The sequence below is a fragment of the Dromiciops gliroides genome, chromosome 6 (genome assembly GCF_019393635.1).
Source record: "Dromiciops gliroides isolate mDroGli1 chromosome 6, mDroGli1.pri, whole genome shotgun sequence".
NCBI lineage: Eukaryota > Metazoa > Chordata > Mammalia > Microbiotheria > Microbiotheriidae > Dromiciops > Dromiciops gliroides.
Genome location: NC_057866.1, coordinates 226655445 through 226676715, shown reverse-complemented (window position 1 = coordinate 226676715; position 21271 = coordinate 226655445). Strand labels below are relative to the sequence as shown.

Below are 21271 nucleotides of genomic sequence, written 5' to 3'. Positions count from 1 at the left end.
CTTTTTCCGAGGCTGGCGGCGAGAGACATCCCCTAGCCAGAACCCAGGGCTCCCCGCGTTGCATCCACGGTGGGATACCTCCCGGGGCGGGCTAGGGTGGTAAAGGGGAAGGAAGAAGAAGGGAAAGCCTTCTCGAGAGCATCCTTCGGCAGAGAGACCGAGATCAGTAAGCTCGGTGTCAAGATGCGGACAGGCTCCCTGGAGCGTTCGGTGAGCCTAGCGTCTCCCGGCCCTGGGAGCCTCCACGTTTCCTGGCGCGGACGCCAGGGGGCGCTGTGGCGGCGGCGTGAGGTCGACCGAGGGGGAAGCGGAGGTGGGGGGAGGGCAGGGCGAGGACGATAACGAGGCCAGGGATTCCCGGCAGCGGCGGAGCTGCGGCGGCGCGCGGCTGGCGTAGCGTAGATTCTCCCGCGGAACGTCGGCGCGCCCCCGAGTTCCAGGTTCCGGTTCGATCCCTTTGGTGACGCCCGGCGCGTTCCTTCCTCTTCCTCCCGCCTCCCCTCCCCCCTCCCCTTCCCTCTCCCTTCTTCCCTCCCTCCCGGACGAGGAGCCGGAGCTGCCGCCGGTCATGTCCGCCCCTGCTGGCGCCCCGCACCCCCACGCCGCCGCCAGCGCCAGGATCCCGCCCCGGCTCGGAGCGGCGGCCGCCCCCGCCGGCCCGAGCCCGGCCCAGCACTACCAGAACGGTGAGGTCGGCCGCGAGGTGGGGAGGGTGGTAGGGCGGCGCTCGGGGCCTAGGGCGCGGGTGGGTGGCCGGGGGCTCCGGCCTGGCCTGGGGGAGGGCGGCAGGGCCGGGCCTGGCGGCGCGGAGAGCCCGAAAGACCGGCAGGGGACGTGTCGGGAGGCCCCGGCGCAAGTCTGGGCGAGGCGTGGGGGCCGGAAATCCTCCGGGGAGACCATTCCTAGGGCCGGGGAGATGGGGGCTCCGCTCCCCCGGCCGTCCTGGAAAAAAGAGGGGGAGACAGCCCGGATTTCTGCGGCGCGGCTGCGGAGCTGCCAGCCCAAGTTAGGGCTCAAGTTGGCAGACAATTGCGCATCGATCTGCAGCGTGGGGCAATGTAACCCTGACCCACTTGGGCCGGGGTGCCGGCGCAGCTGCTCCCCCCGCCCCCTTCCTCCTGCTGCGGCGGCTCTCCGCTCCTTGCGGGGTTCGGGAGTTTGCTGTACTTGACACCTGCTCCTCACCCAACGGAAACCCCCCCCTACTGCAAGTCTGTCTCAGAAATGGAATGGGGGAAGAGGGGGACAAACAATTACCCCCCTCCCCGCCCCCGTCTCTCCCTGTGTATATCTTTCTCGGTCCCAAGATCTCCCCTCCCCCATCTATCAGCTCCCGGTCTCCCTGGCTGTGTTTCCCCCCCCCCGCCCCAATTTCCCTCCTCTCCCCCTCCTTATATCTCTGTCTCCCTCCCCCACTCTGTTCCTGTGTGTGTGTCCCTCTCCTCACTTGCCCCCTTCCTTTATGTCTTTCTCCCTCTCCCCTCCTTCCCGTGTGTCTTTCTGTCTGTCCTTCTCCACCTTCGGCAAAATTGAGTGTTGTATTGAATTTTGGCCTTTCACATTACCCGTGAATATGAGAAAGCCAATTTTAAAATGAGGTTCTTGTAAGTTGAGTTATTAAGAATTTTCAACTGAAAATGTATCTCTAGGAAATCCTTCTCCTGTTTACGGAATGATAGTGGACTAAGCAGGGTGGACTAAGGAACTTGCTCTGATTGGAACTTGAAATCATAACAAGTCTGAGTCCTAAAACATGCATGTGAGAGGAAATAGTCCTTCCCCAAATAATTGCCTCGCTGGTCCTACCTCTTCATCTTGTCTTCTTAGTGAAATCTAACAATATTTTAAAGGACATATAAAACTTTAAAATATATTGCATACCTTTTAGCTCAATGTTTAATTTTTGTAATTGATGCTTTTCAAAAAGGGAAGTATGCTCTCTGTTTAATCAGTAAATCATTATAAGAATGTTCGTTGATTGGGACATGCTAGATTATTTTCTGACTACTTCACAAAACATAGATAATATTTTTGTAACACTTAGATGATATTTTGTCTTTTGTATTGGAGGTCCAAATTTCCTTTATGGAATAAACCAGATGTTTTAAAATAACATAAACCTATGTTTACCTACAAGCATTATGCCTCTTACGATTAACTTTGTTTTCTGTGTTGTGGATTATTGACATTGTGAATTATCTCTGGTGTATTTATATCATAACCTTACCATCTGTTGGTCAGTGCTTAAGGAATGTAATTGTTACATTGACTTAAGCAAAACAGTTTGGAAAATTATTTGGCAAAATCATTAAAGAAAGTTACATTACTTCTTGGCTCCCATTAGCATCAGTTTATCTGACTATCCAGTAATGGCAGTTACTCATTTTAAAGAAGCTCATAGTCTGTAATTGTCTATTCACCTCCAATTTAAAAAATTTGAAAAAAAAAGAAAAACCAAACCTTTGTAACAAATAAGCATAGTCAAGCAAAACAAGTAACTACACTTTCCATGTCCAAATATGTATGTCTCATTCTGCATCTTAAATCCATAATATCGATGTCAAAAATGCATAGTACATTGTCATCCGTACCATTTTCTTCATTCATGGCTTTTTGGAGATATATACTTAAATTTTTTCCATTGGACAGCAGATGAACATTATGAATGATTTCTATCTCCATGTGAAATAATATTTTTCAATAGTCATTTTTTTGTTTCTCTATTGTAATTCCTATCAAGGTGGAGACTAAATCTTCCACCAAAGAATTGTATGGCAGTTCATCTAAACCTAGCAGCTCTTTGCCTTCCCCCACCTGCAGCTACAATTGTCTGTCTAACATAAAAGAGCCCACCGGGATGTGTATTTAAGCCATTGCTTTGTTTCACTTTTAAAGCACTTTTAAACAGAAGTGCTTTTGAGGTGTTAGATGTTGGGTATAGTGGAAATTAGTTTGCTTCCACTAATATGCTCTCCTGGGGGGGAACAGTTATATAATTTTCGCAGTCAATAAGGCAACAAGAAAAATAAAGTTGATCTCATTATGAAAGTTTGATATGATGGGAGATATAAATAAAAATAAATCATCAGTTGACCTAGTATTATCTTGTCAGTTGTGGGAAACCCTTCAATTCTGAGAACAGATGCAAAATTTAAAATAAAACAAGTACTCCCTAGTATGCCTGTAGTGTCTTCTGATCAGAGCATCTGTCTCAAGTTTCTTCTCTTCATTTATAGCTAACCAAAAGCATCAGGTCTTCTTATGAAGACATCACCATGGTGATGATATGCCTTTCTGGAAACTTAATTTCTGTCTATGCAAATTGATAGAGCTCTCTAGGATATTCAGGAAAATAATCCCTTTTCCTGGGTGATCTCTAGTGCCTATTACCTAGGGTTTTTAATTATTATTTTTCTTATTTTAGCTGTCTTTCAACATATCTCTACCCCATATTGGGTAGCTGTAGAATTCACTCCAACAAACATTTATTACTCTATTTAAAGCTTGATCCTGGGAATTCAAAAACAGCTGTATATGAAACATTAGATTATAAACTTCTTGAGAGCTTTATATGAATAGAACTTAGCATGTGGATCCCTTCATTGGGACATCCTCTATACTTTAATAAATGGTGACTCTTGAGTTGCTGTGAACAAAAATTTCATTACCATGAGTTCAATTTAGGGACAAGTTTCTGTAAACTTGTTAGTCTGGTGTTTGAATGACAAATATACAATCCATCACCAGGCCCCGGCTCAGGATCAAAGCTTTTCTAGCTCAGTAAAATGCCAGAGCTTGGACTTCATTGGCATAGTCTTTAAGAAACCAGGACCACTTTGACACCAAGATGAAGCATCAGAATAGGAGAATTTTGCTTCCCTAACAAAGTAAATATAATGATATGTCATGGTACAGTGGAAAGAGTGCTGAATTTGTAGTTGGGGTATTTGTGTTCAGATCCAGCAATTTACTACATGTGTGATCTTAGGCCAGTGACGTCACCTTTAGTAGGTCTGTTTCCTCATTTATAAATCTTTTCTCTGTTTAAATCTGTAATTTTGTGCCAAGAATAAAGGGAATATGACCAGCATATCACAGATTGTGCTGTCTTTGTGACTAGTTTACTTGCACCATTCTGGGTCAACAGTACAACTCTGTTGTACAGTGAGAAACTTGGTTTTGGTTCACTTTTTTAATGATGCAACCAAGCATCCTGACTTGGCTGGTCTGTTGAGATTAGATTTTGCCAATAAAGACCGTGTGGGCGTTAACATAGAGAATAAATATATCACAGGTTTCACATGTTGAACTGAAATTTAATTAGTTATGATAATCATTTCAGCCATTTCATAATTAGAAAAATCTAGTAATACCTTAGGCAGAAGCTGTTGAGCCAAATTTTGGATTAAATTAAGAATTCTACACCAATTGGGTTCCCTAAAGAGAGACAGTGAGCTTTTATAAACTAGCAACCCAGAATTGTTGGTCTTGTTTCTCTTGAGGCAGTTAGGTATTAAAATGGCTAGGGCACTGGGTCTTGAATTCAAATTTTACCTCAGATGCTAACTAGTTCTGTGACCTTGGAAAAGTATCTTAACCTCTGTTTACCTCAGTTTCTCCATCTGTAAAGTGGGTTTAATAATAGCCGCCATGGGGGCAGCTAGGTGGCGCAGTGGATAAAGCACTGGCCCTGGATTCAGGAGGACCTGAGTTCAAATCTGGCCTCAGACACTTGACACTTACTGAGTGTGTGACCCTGGGCAAGTCACTTAACCCTCATTGCCTCACAAAACAAAATAATAATAGCAGCCATATCCCAGGGTTGTTGGAAGGGTAGATAATACTTGTAAAACACTTGGCAAACCTGTAAGTGCTAGCTATTGTTAACTTTGGTAATGTGGTCTTCCCCCGTAGGACTTTGCATCACAGACTTACTGAAGATTAGTAATTTAATTTCTTTTTTAAAAACCTGCCACCAGAGGATTTGGGCTTTCCTCACCCCAAAAGGGGAAAATTATTTCATATGCCTAAAATGCTTTTCTTCTAATTTAGGTTTTATGGGAATTTATTTATTTTTTCTTAGTGTTTCCTTAATTCCTTAGCGTTTTTGTTTTTTTTCTGAGGCAATGAGGGTTAAGTGACTTGCCCAGGGTTACACAGCTATTAAGTGTGAGATTTGAGCTCAGGTCCTTCTGGATCCATATCTGGTGCTTTATCCACTGAGCCACCTATCAGAGAACCCCTGAATCCATTTTTGGAGCCTTTCTCATAGGCATACTTCATAGGCACACTTCATAGGCACTTGTCCTAAGTTATTTTGTGGCCTGGTTGGAAGGATATGTTGAGCTTATCAGTTTAGAGTGTTTGTCAGTTGTGTGGAGGAAAATAGAGTTGGGGAACAACTATGGAGACCTAGAATGAATGGAATTAGGAAAGGGAAGTAGTGGAATGCGGTTTTCCCAGTGATATATCAAAGCTCTAGAACCGTAAGGGACCTCAGCAACCATCTGGTCTAACTCCCTTGTTTGACAGGTGCAGTAGATGAAGAAAATGAGTTCCGGAGCCGCTAAGTGATTTGCCCAAGGTTACAGATAGTAACTAGCCATCAGAAGAAGCAGGATTTGAACCCAGGTCGTCAGACTTCAGTCAGTGCTCTTTTTATTACATCATAATGGCCATTAAGTTTAAAAAAGAAATCTCATTCTAGCTAACAGTTTCCACTTCTTTCCTCTGCAGACATGTTGCCATAGTTGCTAAGAAGTCATAAAATAGACTGTCTTCAGTTTTACATTCCTTCTAACCCTATATAATCTTGGGTTACAGCATTTTTTATTTGTTTCTTAAACTCTTTAAGAAATGGCTGGTTGATGGGATAGATATCCATGTGATGGTGGATAGTAAGATAGCTCACAGAAAGCAGGAAGAGGGACAAATGGCTTTTAAAATTTTGTTGGAATTCAAGGCTGGAGTTCCAGTGGTTTTCCTCAAATTCTCCCATGAAATGAAACCTTTTAAAAGCTTTCACAAAGTTGATAGTATATGGCAATGTGGTCAACATGGAGTCATAGGATTTATCATAACAGGGCTTAACAAACTGGACTCTAGGTCATCATAGTACCTAGGAATCTTTCTTTCTAACTGTCTTACCAAAGATGCAAGTCACCAAACATTTACCAGCAAGAGGGCATTGTGCTAGATAGGTCCTGGGAATGCACCTGCCTTCAGAGATCATAGATTTAAAACCAGTAAGGACTTTTGAGATTTCTTAGTTCAACTCTCATTTTACATGTAAAGAAATCTCCCCATTGTAGTGAAATGGCCTTCTCTCTTTTCTTTTCTTTCTTTTCTTTTTCTTTTTTTGGCGGGGCAATGAGGGTTAAGTGACTTGCCCAAGGTCACACAGCTAGCAAGTGTCTGAGGTCGGATTTGAACTCAGATCCTCCTGAATCCAAGGCTAGTGCTTTGTCCACTGCGCCACCTAGCTGCCCCCGAAATGGCCTTCTCAAGGTCACATTGTTAGTAAATTGTATAACCAGAATTTGAACCAAAATAAGTCTGCTGCCTTAATTGCTCTTTATGCTTTCTCTTGGGCACTCAGCATTATACTGTTATGACAACTTGAAAAGAAGTCATCTGAAACACCTACTAAGCACCCCCTTTTGGGCAATAATGGAGATCCATTTTGGGCTTCTTCAGATTTTTCAGTCATTCCTGCTCCAGCTTGGGCTTTGATTCCCTCGAGAAATGAATTAGGAGCATCCCACAAACAATTCAGTTCAGCATACTATTAAGTGTTTATTACACTAAGCTAGACAGCATTTCTTCTGGAGAAGATTGTGCCATATATTGGTTATAAAAAAAGATAAAAAACCAAATGGTCCCTGCCCATAAGCAACTTTTAATCCAAGAGAGGGGCTAGGACATTCACACAAGTATTCATGCAAGATGCATGTAGTAGAAGAAGTAGAGGGAGAGGTCATTATCAGCTTCAGGCAATAGAAAGAGGAGTACATGTGGCGTGGGAAATTTCCCAAACCTAAGTGTTTAGTTTCTTTTTTTGAGAATTTCTAGAGGATAAATCAATCATTAGACACAAATTTATTAAGCATCTGCTAAGGGCCAGGTACTGTATACTAGGCACTGGGTATACAAAGACAAAATGAAACAATCCCTGCTCATAAGGCACTCACGTTTGAAGAAAGACAGTACATACATATAAATACAGAGTGGGCCAAAATTCATGAAGGGGTTTCAATATAACTCCTTTATTTTGGGTTTTTTTGTTGTTGTTTTGGGTTGTTTTTTTGTTTGTTTGTTTTTTTGCAGGGCAGTGGGGCTTAAGTGACTTGCCCAAGGTCACACAGCTAGTAAGTGTCAAGTGTCTGAGGCCAAATTTGAACTCAGGTACTCCTGACTCCAGGGCCAGCGCTTTATCCACTGCGCCACCTAGCTGCCCCTATTTTTTGTTTTTAATTTACAATACCATAACATCATATACTGTATACCTAGGAAATGAATTTACATTCCATGTGAACAATCAAATCTCACAAATGGTGGGGAAAAAAGAAAAAACAATTTTCAAAAAGTTATCAAATCATTGTGACTTTTGACCCACTTTTTATATACAAAGTAAAAAAAGAAAGTAGCCTTTCATTAACAGTGAGGAACCAGAAAAGGCTTCCTGAAGAAGAGGGTTGGTGAGTGGGGCTTGAATTGAATCTTCAAGGAAAGCAGGGATTATTCCTAAGTGTTGAGGTAAAAGAATGAAGAGATTCCAGACCTGGGATACAGAGCCAGAGGATGGAGTGTCCTGTTTGAGAAACAGCAAATAGGCAGTAGACCTGTGTGGCTGGACTATAGAATATATGGAAGGTAATAATATGTAAAAAAGACTAGAAAGGTAGAGAGAAAAGTTAAGAAGAGCTTTGATTGCCAAACAGACCAGTTTATAATTTGGACCTTTAGATAACAGAAGCTTCTGGAGCTTATTGAGTAGGTAAGGAGACTTCATCAATTCTCTGCTTTGGGGAAATCACTAGTGGCTGTGTGAAGTCCTTTGAAATCATTCATGGAATCATAGATTTCAAGGTGAAAGGAACCTGAGAGGTTATATAGTCTCCAATTCTCATTTTATAGATGTGAGGAACTGTGTCCCAGAAAGGCTGAGTGATGACTTGTCCATCATGACACACAAAAGTGGCTTCTGACTTAGTATTTACTGTTCTTCCCATTGTATGACAGTGTAGGCCCTCAGTAATCCTAATTTGGGAAGCACTGGACACTAGAGGTCAGTGGTGCACACTGCTTTCTTTGTTGTTTTTCTTTCCTTGAAAGCTGAAAAATTCATTTAGCTCTAAAATTTTTGGACCAATTCCTAAATTCAAAACAGTGTGTTTAGCCTAGCCTTTTATGGACCTCCACAATTTCCATAGTACCATTTTTCCCTCAGGCTTTTTCCTTTTGAAAGACAAGCCCTAGAACATAACATAAAGCATGGGAAATCTACCAATGATGACTAGTTCCTGACTCATTAGAGTTGCTGACTCTTGTTGCCCAGTGTGTTCTGTATGGTTTCTACAAAGGCCTACTTAAAGTGTGAGAAAAGAAAGCATGTACTTGCTAAAATTCCTAAGGATCCACCCTTTCAGTATGGATTGCTTCATGCCAGTATAGAAGGCAGATTTCCTTCAGAGATTTTAGCTGTATTCATCCTGACAATGTAAAACATCAGCATATTCTAGCACATGTTCTTGATACCTTTATTCATAAATAGTCCTTGTATGGTGGAAAGAATGCTGAACTTGGAGGCAAGAGAGACTTAGGTTTGTATCCTGCCTCTGGTGGCATTTAGTAGTTTTGTGACCATAGGCAAGTCACCGCATAACTCTGAGTAAGATAATGTATTTGCAAACCTTAGAGTACTCTGTAAATGTTATCTCGTTATTGGGGGGGAAAAAAGAATTCTCTTTCTAGAGGTGGTCCTGCCTAACTGACTTACTATGGTTTTGGTTTTGGTTTTTTTTTGGTTTTGGTGTTTTTTTTTTAAACAAAAAAACATTGATGTTCCTTTTAAGATTAAGGAAGGATCCATTTTCCAGAACGGCAAGGCTGACATCTTTCACAGTCATTGAAATGTAACCTAGGAGAAGACTTTAGTAAAACAAATCATGTTTACAATTTTGGTGATCCTCTGTCATTTGGAAGACTCTGGGCAAGTCATGTCACAAATTTTAGAAGTTGGGAAATGAGACGCAAATGACAACTTTCTCATCTTAAATCTTGTCATAAATTCAAACGAATGGGTTCCAAAAAAATTCACCCCTTAAGTAGTGTAAGGGCCAAATTTAGTATGGGAAGAGTTAATTGGGCAGCTCACTGTAATATTGGGGTAAGAAAGGAGTTTAACAGCCTCTTTAAAAAAAACAACAACCAGGTTTTATTAATGGGAAACAAATCTACAACACAGGTGAAGTTAATAGAACTAAGGACAATGAAAAGGGAGTCTCTCCCTTCCAGGAATGAGTGCTCTCCTCCCTTCTCTCTCCCAGAAGCCCCCTCTCCCACAGGAAACAGGGTGGTCCACACACACACAGCCCTGATTGATAGAACTAACAGGACGCTCTACAGATGCAAGCCGGCTAGCTTCTGGACGCCGAAGACCACCTGACTTGTCCTCGCCAAGCTTCTCATCATGGCGGGGCTTCCCTACAGTATAATTTGGCAAGACCCATGTAGGCATGTGGGTGTCTGTTGTGAGGTTAGCGTGCACGGCACTGCCAGGGTTTCTAATTTTAGCCGAAGATGGGGTCATAGAAATCCCAAGTCACAATTAATTCCTTACAATAGAAGATGGAAGAAACTTGGCTATCCAGCATTTCTTCGGGAAAAGATCGGAGCATTTCATTAGACTGTAAACTATTTGTTTGAGCTTTTTGGTTTTGTGGGGCAATGAGGGATAAATGACTTGCCCAGGGTCACACAGCTAGTAAATGTCAAATGTCTGAGGCCAGATTTGAACTTGGGTCCTCCTGAATCCAGGGCCGGTGCTTTATAGATTGTAAACTATTAATAGTAGCCAAAAAAGCTAGAAAGAAGGAAGGAATAGCCCTTTGCGCAGCTACTGTGAGACCATTTCTTGGAAATGGTGTTCAGTTCTAGAGACCATGTTAAAAAATTTGGAGAGCAAAGGTTTTTGATTTTAGCTTATCTAGAAGAGATCAGCAAGGATGGTGAAGGGCCTCAAGAGCATGCCGTGCAAAAATTGGTTGGAGATGAGGGAAGGTAGCTATCTTCGGGTATTTGAAACAGCTGTCATGTGGAAGATAGATTTGATGGGTTCTATCTCCTTGGCCCCAGTGGGAAGAGCTAGGAGCAATGTCTAGAAGTTACGGAAAGGCTGAATAAAGGGAAGTTAGATCTGGAGATGATGGCTCTTCCCCTCACTTGAGGGCCACTGGATAATTATTCAGTGGGGATATGTTGTAAAGGGAATTCTTGTACAGGTCTGTTTTAGACTAGATAATTGGCCTCTAAAATCCCTTTCCGCCTGTTTTTTATAAGTGGCAATTATAAATAGTAAAACTTACCTAGCTTTGTATTTTATTAACACTGCTCTTGTAAGTAGAGTACTACATAGTTTATAACATTTTTTTAAATTGTAAATATTTTAATGTATAAAAAACTGATTTTCCCCTATTTAAGACATTATGGGGAGCAGCTAGGTGGCACCAGCCCTGGATTCAGAAGGATCTGAGTTCAAATGGGATCTCAGACACTTGACACTTACTAGGTGTGTGACCCTGGGCAAGTCACTTAACCCTCATTGCCGCTCTCCCTCTTCCCCCCACACCCCCAAAAGACGTTATGGAATACACGTGGTCCACAAAATTAGAGTGTAAAATTGATTTTCATTGAGTGCCTGATATTTGTGGGTCTCTGTTGGGGATAGAAAGATAAATTAGCTATCATCTGTACTCTCAAGGAGCTTCCAGTTTAATAAAGGAGATAAGATTATGTCAGTATTACAGCATTTCCTGTTAAAGGTCTTAAGAGTAGCACAGAATACTTAGGAATTCAGAAGAGGAATAATTGTGTTCTAGAATCGGGAAATAGCTTTTGAGCCAAGCCTTCAAAGATGCAAGAGATCCTAAGAGGAAGCAGGTTTGGTCAGTTTTTTTATTTCACACAGGAAATTACATAAGCAAAGGCAAGGGGCCTGGAGAGCAAATACCATTTTTAGGACCTAAAAGTAAGAAAGTAGCCTTTCATTAACAGTGAGGGACCAGAAAAGGCCTCCTGAAAAAGAGAGTTGGCAAGTGGGGCTTCCTAGGGGCCAAGGTAAAAGAATGAAGAGATTCCAGACGTGGTGAACATTGTATTGAATACCTATAGAAGAACACTGTGGGGCAGCTAAGGTGGCGCAGTGGGTAAAGCACCGGCCCTGAATTCAGGAGTACCTGAGTTCAAATCCGGCCTCAGACACTTGACACTTACTGGGCAAGTCACTTAACCCCCATTGTCCCGCGCAAAAAAAAAAAAAAAAGAACACCGTGAGCCAAGATTGGAAAAGGTTCTTGGAAAGACATTGAATGCCAAGCTGAGATGTTTGTATTTGACTTGATAGGAAAAGAAAAACTTAAAGCCAAGGAATAAATATAGTAAAAGAAAGGATTCTTTGGGCTTCGATGTTTGGAATACATTGGAAGGAAGCTGGGTGATAAGTTACCAAGCTGTTTTAAATTTTGCAAATCTAATGCTAGGTCAAATGCACTATAGGAGCTTACAATTTAAAATAATTCAGTATAATTTTATTGTAAATATTCATATATCGGATTTGTTTAAAATGGAGAACACATAATCCACCTATAATGCATCATCCTTTGAGTTGAATTATAAATTCTTTGGAAAGTTGCCTGGCCTAGTGCTTTGCACTTAATAAATGATGATTGGATAAGACAGGTTTTGTGGTCTAATGGATAGACTGCCATACTTGGAGTAAGAAAGGCACTAAGTTCATATTCTGTGAGAATAGGCTCTGGACTCCTCTCAAAAAGGAAGAGGTTTAAGTTTAGAGACTCGAGCTTGGGTAAAGTATAACTTCCCCAAGGTAACAGCAGGACTTGGTAACATGAGGCAATCCCAATGGAGGAGAACTTAGATGGAAAGAGGATATGCAAAACCAGTGTATTGAGAAATACTCTAAATTAATTAGATATTAAGACATTGGATAATTATGTAAGTAGATTTTCTAAATGCACCTTTTGATTAGCTAGATTTTGGGACCAGATTGTAATAGTAAACTAGGGAGGCAACAGGATGAGAAGAGCCTGCATGCTCCCATTCTTTACACTGGCTTGCTGCAACACTGCTTGTGATGGGTGCTCTTTCTCATGAGAAAGAAATAAGAGCCTTTGACACTTTGCTGCTGAGTTCCAGAAAAATATTGAGTAGGAGTCATTTTCCTCTCATATTCTATCTCTGATCATTGAGTAAATCACTTAACCTAACTCTGAGTGTCAGAAAATTCCCTAAGACTTATCTGAGTTGTAGACTGGTTTGCTGTCTGCCTTGATGGAGGAAGTTTCCAAACCAGTGAAAGAATATAGATACATGACTTTGACTTTTCTTAAAAGGTAAAGCTGGAAATAATATTTCCTACTAGATTCAGGTAATACTTGCTGGAAATTAGAGGTAAGACTTTTCTGGTCTGTGGTCCTATCTTTTCCACACTTAATTGGCCAGCAACTCACTGGAAACATTCACAAAAATAAAACTTCAAACTTCTTTTTCCCCTTGACGTTTGTAAAGACTCAAGCTTGGGTAGTTTTTTATCATTGTTTGGTTCCTTATGCTTTTATCTCTAAAGAATAGATGCCCAGGTGCCCCTTAGGGAATGATTGGATATACCATAGTATGTGAGTGTGATAGACTGACTACTCTCATTCCATAAGAAATGAGGAAAAGTTCAGTTTTCAGAGAAACAAGCCATGTGAACTGATTTAAAGTAAACTATCTATCTATGCATTAATAACACTGTTGTAGAAACAACTTTGAAAGACAGAAAAATTCTGATCAACCAACCACAATTCCAAAGGATTCATGGTGAAACTTGCCATTCAACTACTGACCTAGACATGATGGATACAATGCAGATTGAGGCATAAGTTATTTTGGACATGATCATCTCAAGATTTCTCCTCCCCCCCCCCATACTATATTTATTACAAAGACTTTGTTATGCTTTTTCAGTGGGGCAGTAGGAAACAGAAGACAGGGTTTTGTGGTTAATTGAAAAAATAAAGTTTGATTTAATCCTATCATTTTTAAAAAAAGAATAGATCAGTTTTAGCTCATAATATCAGGATCCAAAGTTATACATGTTAATCTTTGAGGTTTTAAGTTGGTTCTCCCATTTTGAGCATCATAGAGTTTTTCCTTGATTTGTAATATTTGAAATGAGTACAGAAAGGCTAACAAAGAATCAGAAGCCTGAAAAGTATAGCAACCTTCCATTTATGTTTATAATTGACTATCTCCCAGATGTGTTTACCAAACTATTCCATTCCTTTTCTTTCTTCAACCCTCTCCAATCTTCCCTCAATACAGGTATTAAAGCCCTTGCTACATATATGTCAGAATTGTCATATATCCAGTGAAAGGCTGGATGAAAGTAGTTCATTTTCTTTATTTCTCAGTTGCACAGAGTACCTAATTCATCCTAGGATTCTTAGTCATTGGTTCATTGATTCAGAAAGCATTTGTTAAACATATACCCATGCACAGTAAATTGTTTAGACCTACACGAAGGTCTCCAGCATATTCTGCTGTTCTTTGGAATATTTTTGAAAGAATATGACATCACAGGATATGAATCCTCAGATTCAAAGCTTGTGGGCTGCAAAGGACCCTAGAAGCCATCTATCCTAACTCATAAGTATACAGTACAGTTTACATATTCTGAAAGTTGTACCTGAATCTCAGAGGACCTGGGTTCAAATTTTTCCTCTTAAAACTATCTATGTAGCTTGAGCAAGTAACTTAACTTCACTAGGCCTTTGCTTCATCTTTAAAATGAGGAAGTTAGACTAAATGACCTCTGAGGGTCCCTTCACTTCTAAATCTCTTTTCCTATGAACTATACTACAGATTAGGCTAGAAGTGTATAGAAGTGCTAAGAGGTAGCATGGTATAATGAACTAGCTTTGGCACCAGGAGGATGGGTTCAAGTTCTGCCTCTGACACATGGGAGGTGATTCTGTGCAAGTCACTACACAATCAGTGCTCTAGGAAGCTAATGTGGGGGCCAGATTTCATATAGGGAGAGTTAATTGAGTGGCTCACCATAAAATTGGGGTCCCAGAAATAATGAGGGACCTCTAGGTCCAAAGCTCCCTTCCCTCCGAACTGCCTTTTTAGATATTTCTCCCAGGCCAATAAGAAAGGAGCCTAACAGCCTCTTTTCCACAAACGAATCCGGTTTTATTAATGGGAATAAAACAAACAGCAAAGGTGAAATTAATAAAATCAAAGACAAGGGAATAGGTAAAAAGAAAAAACTGGATAATCCCCCTAAATCTATACAATCCCCAAACTCACTTCCAGTTCAGCTAATTCAAAAGAGCAGGGCTCGTATGTTAACTCACCACCTGGGGTCTATAGTTTCAATGGGAAACAGCTTTGCAGCCTGGGCCCATAGGACAAACTGCCAAGAAAAAAACTCTTTCTGCGTTTACTCTCCCTCCCCCCAAAAGGGAAGATCCTTCAAACTGCCTATGGAGAGTGGTTTCTCCTGCTGACATTAGCAGCATACGTCACTCAGGACAGGCCAGGTATGGCCCATCCCAATCAGTCTGCCAAATTCCATTATTTTTACCACACTAAAACTACAGATAGAAAAGAAGGTGCCTACCTGTGTCAGCAGAAGGAGTTTCCTTACCCAGGCTTTCCCTTTTTCAATGAAATCACAGGTCTGGTTCCCATCCCTATGATAAGAGAAATACTCAAGCCAAATGCTATGAATTCAAACGAGGAAATTGTCCTCCTTTGTAAAATAATTAGGTTAGACAGTGATTTCTAAGCTTATTTCAGATCTAATATTAATTTATTTTTAGGTCATTATCTGCAAGGGTTATTAGGAAAGGCTTCCATGGGGAATTGACATTTTAATTGGGCCTTGATGGATTTAAAATGGGGTATATGGGGGCAGCTAGGTGGCACAGTGAATAAAGCACCGGCCCTGGATTCAGGAGGACCTGAGTTCAAATCCGGCCTCAGACACTTGACACTTACTAACTGGGTGACCCTGGGCAAGTCACTTAACCCCCATTGCCCTGCAAAAACAAAAAACTAATAAAAAAAAAATGAGGGATATGGGTGCAGTTCAGACATAAGGAGTTGTAGGAACTGAAAACAGTCCAGTTTTTGTTGTTGTTTTTACCATGTGCATATCAATTTGACAGATTTATTGATAGACAAGTATGTTCATTACGCTGTGTATACAGGTGTAGGTGGTGGCATAGGTCAGATCAAAAGAAAAAAAGATCCCTGCTCTCAAGGAGTTTAAATTCTAACAATACATGTATATGGTGTTTTTATCATTGAATTATAAAGTACTTTTATATGATTTTATCTTGTGATCCTTATAAGAATCACTCAAGGGATGCAGATGAGGAAACTGAGATTCGTAAAGTGAAAGTAATTTTCTTTTCTGCTACTGTTTAGTAGAGGCAGGATCAGAAACTTGCTTTCCTGCCTGGTAATTGAGTGCTTTTTCCCAAGTATATCATTCTAGATCATTTTATCCTCTCTTGGTAGTATAGCCTAGCAACTCATAATACTTCTGTAATTTAAAGGGTCTTAATGATTTCTAAGGGCAGCTAAGTGGCACCTAGATAGAGAGCCAGCCTTTAAGTCAGGAAGACTCATCTTCCAGAATTCAGATCTGGCCTCAGACACTTGTTAGGTGTGTGACCTTGGGCAAGTCACTTAACCCTGTTTGCCTCAGTTTTCTCATTGTGGAGGGGGAGGGGACCAGGAGAAGGAAAAGGCAAACCTCAAGTATCCTTGTCAAGAAAACCCCAAATGAGTTCACAAAGAGTCAGACAACTGAAAAACAGGATAGCTCTGGCTTATAAAACATGTTTATAAGGTTGCATAAATTTATAGATAAATAGAAAAAGCACCTTATTTTTATTTATGACTTTTTTTATATAACATTCATTTTGGAATATACATTTCTACTTCCCCTACCCAGCAAACATTCCCTTGTGACAAAGATTTTTTAAAAGTTTAAAAAAATCATGCAACACATCAAAGTCCTCTGACAAAAAGAGGGAAGTTCAGTTTCTCATTTCTTCTCTGGGGCCATTAGACAAAATTCACTTTTGTATTGTTCTTTTCCTTTTCTTTGCCACAGTTCTTTCCTTACTGTTTTCCTGATTCTGCTTACTTCAAATGGATTCATAGAAGTGCCGATAGCAGTCTCAACGCAGTCATTTTGATATTTTTTAAGGTTAAAATATCTTGAGTTAAGTAATATAAATATTAAGAATGAGAAAACAAAGGGCATTTTTTGGGCTAAATTTTCCACTTAAAATCTATTTGATTTTTTTTTTGGTTGCTTTTCAAAAAACAATGAAAGAATGTAAAATGTCAGCATTTCACCCTTTGAGGGTTCCATGAGTCATTTTTTTTGAATGATGTATAAGATTCTATTTTAATAAATTTAAAACTTTAATGTAAAATAACATAATGAATTTTTTGAAGTAGACACTCATGAAAATAGTGTGGCATTTTGTGGATTTTTTAAAAAATGACAAACGTTTTTGTTCATAACAATAAAATAGATTCTTTCTGATATTTAGTTCAGTGCTAGTAGATCAGTAGATAAAACATTCTTGTTATTTTTAGAAGATTGACATTTGAGCTATTTGGACATGATAATGTTTATTTCCTTGCTTCCATATCTTGTAACGTGGATAAGCCAAATAAGTCATTAGGAAATGGGTAGCCATTTAAATAAATTTGTTTAATACTGACTTTTGTGACTCTCTTGATTCACAAATTGACACAGTGTAGTTCTATGAAATAGCAATCCAGAAACCATCAATTTGTATTAAGTGGGTAGATGAGAGCATTAACTCTTTTTAAAGGGTTACTATTTGTTCATTTTTTAAAAAATCATAAATGAGAACTTTGAATGTAAATTTATTGTTTCTTATCATCCTGTAAGATAATTTAATTAAAGCACTTCGAAATTATGGTGTTATATGGACATATATTCTGTATTCTCATTATAATTGTAAGAGAAACATGAATTCCCTCTCCAACATTTCTCAGCTTCATTCATAATTGTATCATATAGCCCTCATCATAACTGCTATAGAGATTTGGTTGAAATTAACTTCTACAACATTACCTATTAAAGGATTAAGGAGCTCTTGGACCTTTGTGGGTATGTTAATAGTAAAAGAACATAATGATGATCATGTTGTGCCTTTTATTAAATTACCTATAACAGTGTAAGTTTTTTATTTCCTAGTTTCCTGTTAAGAAATGGAAAAGGCATAGTCTTCAGTTTTACTGGGAAAAACAAATGAGTTATAGAAAAATTGACTTACCCTAAAGAAATAGTCACAAAGCTAGGAGTAGAACTAAATTGATGTGAGATCTGTAACAGTGCAATCTCCCAAAGTAGGTTGTTATATCTGGAAAAAGTCAGGTCACTCTTTGGGTAGGGGCTTAGAAATATTGCCTTGTATAAACAAGTATTTCATACTCTTGTACCTTAGTTGCTTATTTCAGTGATTTATGTCAGTATTTTCTTCCTTTTCTTAGGTCCAGCACAGAATCAGATGCAGTTTCCACCTGGATATGGATTACATCCTCAAAGCTATGTTGTTCCCTCAGAACTCTACTCCCAAGGACCCGGAAAAAATGCCCCTCTGCCAGTGGAAAGCCAGTATGGTACTGATTATTATTCTGGCCATTACACAGTACCAACACAAAATGTGACTCTTGCTACAGGTCCTAACACAATGAACTTGCAGCTGGGATCACCGCACGTTTATGGCAGGGGTCCTCCTGCTCCTCATAATGTAGGGTCCACTCCTGGATCATTCCCAGGTGTTGCATCTTCAGCATCCCATTTACACACAGGTAGACCGCAGCCATACTCCTCCTTTGGTAATCACTACAACAATCCAGTCATTCCCTCTTCCAATTCTTCCATTGCTTCTCAGGGATTTCCCCTTACTTCTGGCCATTATGCTATGTCTACTGCTTCGGGTGCTGTGTGTCCTAGTGTTTCATATCCTTCGGTGCCTGCTGGTGATCCATATGGGCAAGTGTTTACTTCACAGAGTACTTCAGTAATCACACAGTTTAAAGATAATTCATTTCCTGGTCAAAACACAACCGTCAGCCATCCGCAGCAGCAGCAGAGTCCTGTGGGATATAATACTTCATCCTGGGCAACTCCAGGCCTTCGGTTACCCCAAGACAACCTTACCCAAAATCACATTGGATCCCTGGCTACAGCAGGCAACCCATCCAATGCAGGTATGTTACTAACCTGAAATCTACAAAAGCTTAGAGTTGAAATTCACTAATTTCTATATTGGATCATTATTTTTGTGAAGATTAAAGGATATGTTGTCTTATGGAGAACTTGGAACTGTAGTTTGCCTTTTAATTTTCACTATGTTTTCCTTCTGTCCCCTCCCAGAAAAAGGACTATTTACACACATAGTTACCCAACTAACTGATTTTGTTCTAGAGCACTCTCTTGCATATGGAGGATACTGCATGATATTTGTGACTTGGTGTTCAGCATCCGATTGAAAGCCACCGAATCCTAAAGTTGTGGTGTTTATTTGGTGAGGCACAGGAAAGAGGTCTCTCTGAAGTTATGAGTTAGCCAGTTCATTAAACATTCACTTATTAGACATAATAAACAAGTACACTAGTGGATGCTGAGGAAGGTCATGAGGAAGTGATTAATCAGAGGCACTCATTGCCTTAAAGAGAGAATTCAATGTTTAATTTAGCAGATTAGCTAGGATGACACCCAGATGATTCTGTTACTGTAATCTCCAACTGGACACATCATGAATGGCAGTGTGGGTAAAAGTGGCACTTGAAGTGAAGCTTGAAGAAAGTGTTTCACATTTGAGGTGGACTGTTCTAGTTGCCTTTGAGCAGAGGCGAATTCACACTGTGTGTGGGCTATGTCAGTGACTTCGTCATTGGGAGTGGAGATGGAAAGGATGAGATAAAACCTGGACAGGTAGACTGGAGTGCCAGGCCTTAAGGAATTTGGATTTTATTTGGTAGACAAGGGAGCCATTGAAGACTATTTTAGCATGATCTGATCTTCTTAAATGGATGATCAGGGTAAGAGAATGGAGATGGTAATTTCACATAGCTCAGGAGAGGTTAGGGCTAGAAACTTTGGGGGCAGGGGAGGTGTTTGGTGGGGCAATGAGGGTTAAGTGACTTGGCCCAGGGTCACACAGCTCGTAAGTCTCAAGTGTCTGAGGCCGGATTTGAACTTGGGTCTTCCTGAATCCAGTGCCGGTGCTTTATCCACTGCACCACCTAGCTGCCCCCAGGGCTAGAAATTTTAATTTGAAGTTATCTACTTACAGGTATAATAGTTGAAATTATAGAAATAGGTGAATTTGCCAAGAGAGAAAGTATAGAAAAAGTCATGGAGAAAACCTGCATTAAGGGGGGGAGGAAGTGAGAGGAGCCAAAAAAGTAATGAGTAGAATAGAGTTAGAAAGAAAACCAGGAAAGTGATGTCAAGGAAGCCAAGAGAGGAAAGAATATCAAGAAAATTGTCAGTAAATTAGATACTTCAGAGAGAAGATGAAAAGCAACTTCTCTTTCCAGAGCAGGCAACTTTATAGGAGCAATTATTTTCCACCTAAAGTAAAACCAGGGTGTCCTTGACTTACTACAGCAAAGGCTGGTGAACTGCCTGGCACAACAGGTTATTCCCAGGATTTCTATCCCATTCCTTCAGGTTGGTAAAGTAGAGAGGGAAATAGGAAGAAATAAGGAAAATGTGAAACATACCTGGCTATTAGCTAACCATTCTTTTCTTTCTCTGCACCTGTTTGTTGTTTGCCTTTGTCTCTTGTAGGCCAAGATAGATTACATTAAAAATCTTTTGCATAGGGGCAGCTGGAGTCAGGAGGACCTGAGTTCAAATCCGGCCTCAGACATTTGGCACTTAATAGCTGTGTGACCCTGGGCAAGTCACTTAACCCCAATTGCCTCACCAAAAAAAAAAGAAAGAAAGAAAAATCTTCTGCATAGTTAAAGTGTATGCCTTTATTACTGTTGTATTTGTAGTTGACTATACCATTTTTGTTCTGTTTGCAAACTTGGATCTGTAGGTACTGCCTTGAACTCACTATTGAAAATTTATGCAGATATGATTGGAAATTAATAAAGTAATGTCTTTAGAGAATATTCTAAAAATTGAATGATAGCATTCCAGCAATGTTGTCAGAGGAACTGGGTGAGAGATATGCCCAAGACTCTTTCAACTTTGAGCTTATGTGATGCTGTGATATATAGGAGATGAAGATAATATAGTTCTTCAGATTTTTTTCTCTCAGTATAGAGTAAAAGTGGCTGAGTGGAAACTGAATTGTAGTAGTTTCTGGAATTAGTGAGTAGTAAGGGGGTGCTTATCCACTAAAAAGTGATGGACTAGGTGGCAAAGCGGATAAAGCACTGGTCCTGAATTCAGGAGGACCTGAGTTTGAATCTGGCCTCTGACACTAGACACTAGCTGTGTGACCCTGGGCAAGTCACTTAACCCTCATTGCCCCACCCCCAAAAAAGTGATGATGGACTGAGTTTCTTGTTATTGAATATTCATGGGAGCAAGGAAAGATTATTAGAAAATGTACTTTTGTAAAAGTGACATTGCACAATAATAGCATCAGTTAAGAAGTTGAACCAATGTAATTTAGCACACATTAAATATTAAGTCAGGTGGGCTATAGGAAGATATTATTAACACAGATCTGTTGTGAAGGGATGGAAGGCTATACTCACTTCACTATCACTTTTTGGACCAGTAAATTGCTTTTGCCCAAAGCAGAATTAATAACATTTTAGAACCAAAATAAGTCTTGGAAAGGTTTGGTATAGGTGACATTTTAAATGTGCCAGGAATGCTGTGAATCACTAAGCCAGTTTGTAAATCACTTTTCAAATTTACCTACCACCACTATGAAAGAAAAAACAAAACAGA

The 21271-nt window shown here is 40.2% G+C and overlaps 1 protein-coding gene across 4 annotated transcripts in view; it reads left to right on the top strand.

Annotated features, from left to right (window-relative positions):
• The first annotated feature begins 401 nt into the window (after window positions 1-401).
• SEC24B (SEC24 homolog B, COPII coat complex component) overlaps window positions 402-21271 on the top strand; it is a 99015-nt gene continuing 78145 nt past the window's right edge. For 2 of the 4 annotated variants that reach the window (XM_043970327.1, XM_043970326.1), the window contains exons 1-2: window positions 405-686; window positions 17836-18558. In XM_043970327.1, the coding sequence (XP_043826262.1) occupies window positions 569-686; window positions 17836-18558 (841 nt within the window). In that variant the 5' untranslated portion in view covers window positions 405-568. Of the gene's footprint in view, window positions 687-17835; window positions 18559-21271 lie in introns of all 4 variants that reach the window. The other 2 variants (XM_043970329.1, XM_043970328.1) reach the window with 2 other exon arrangements.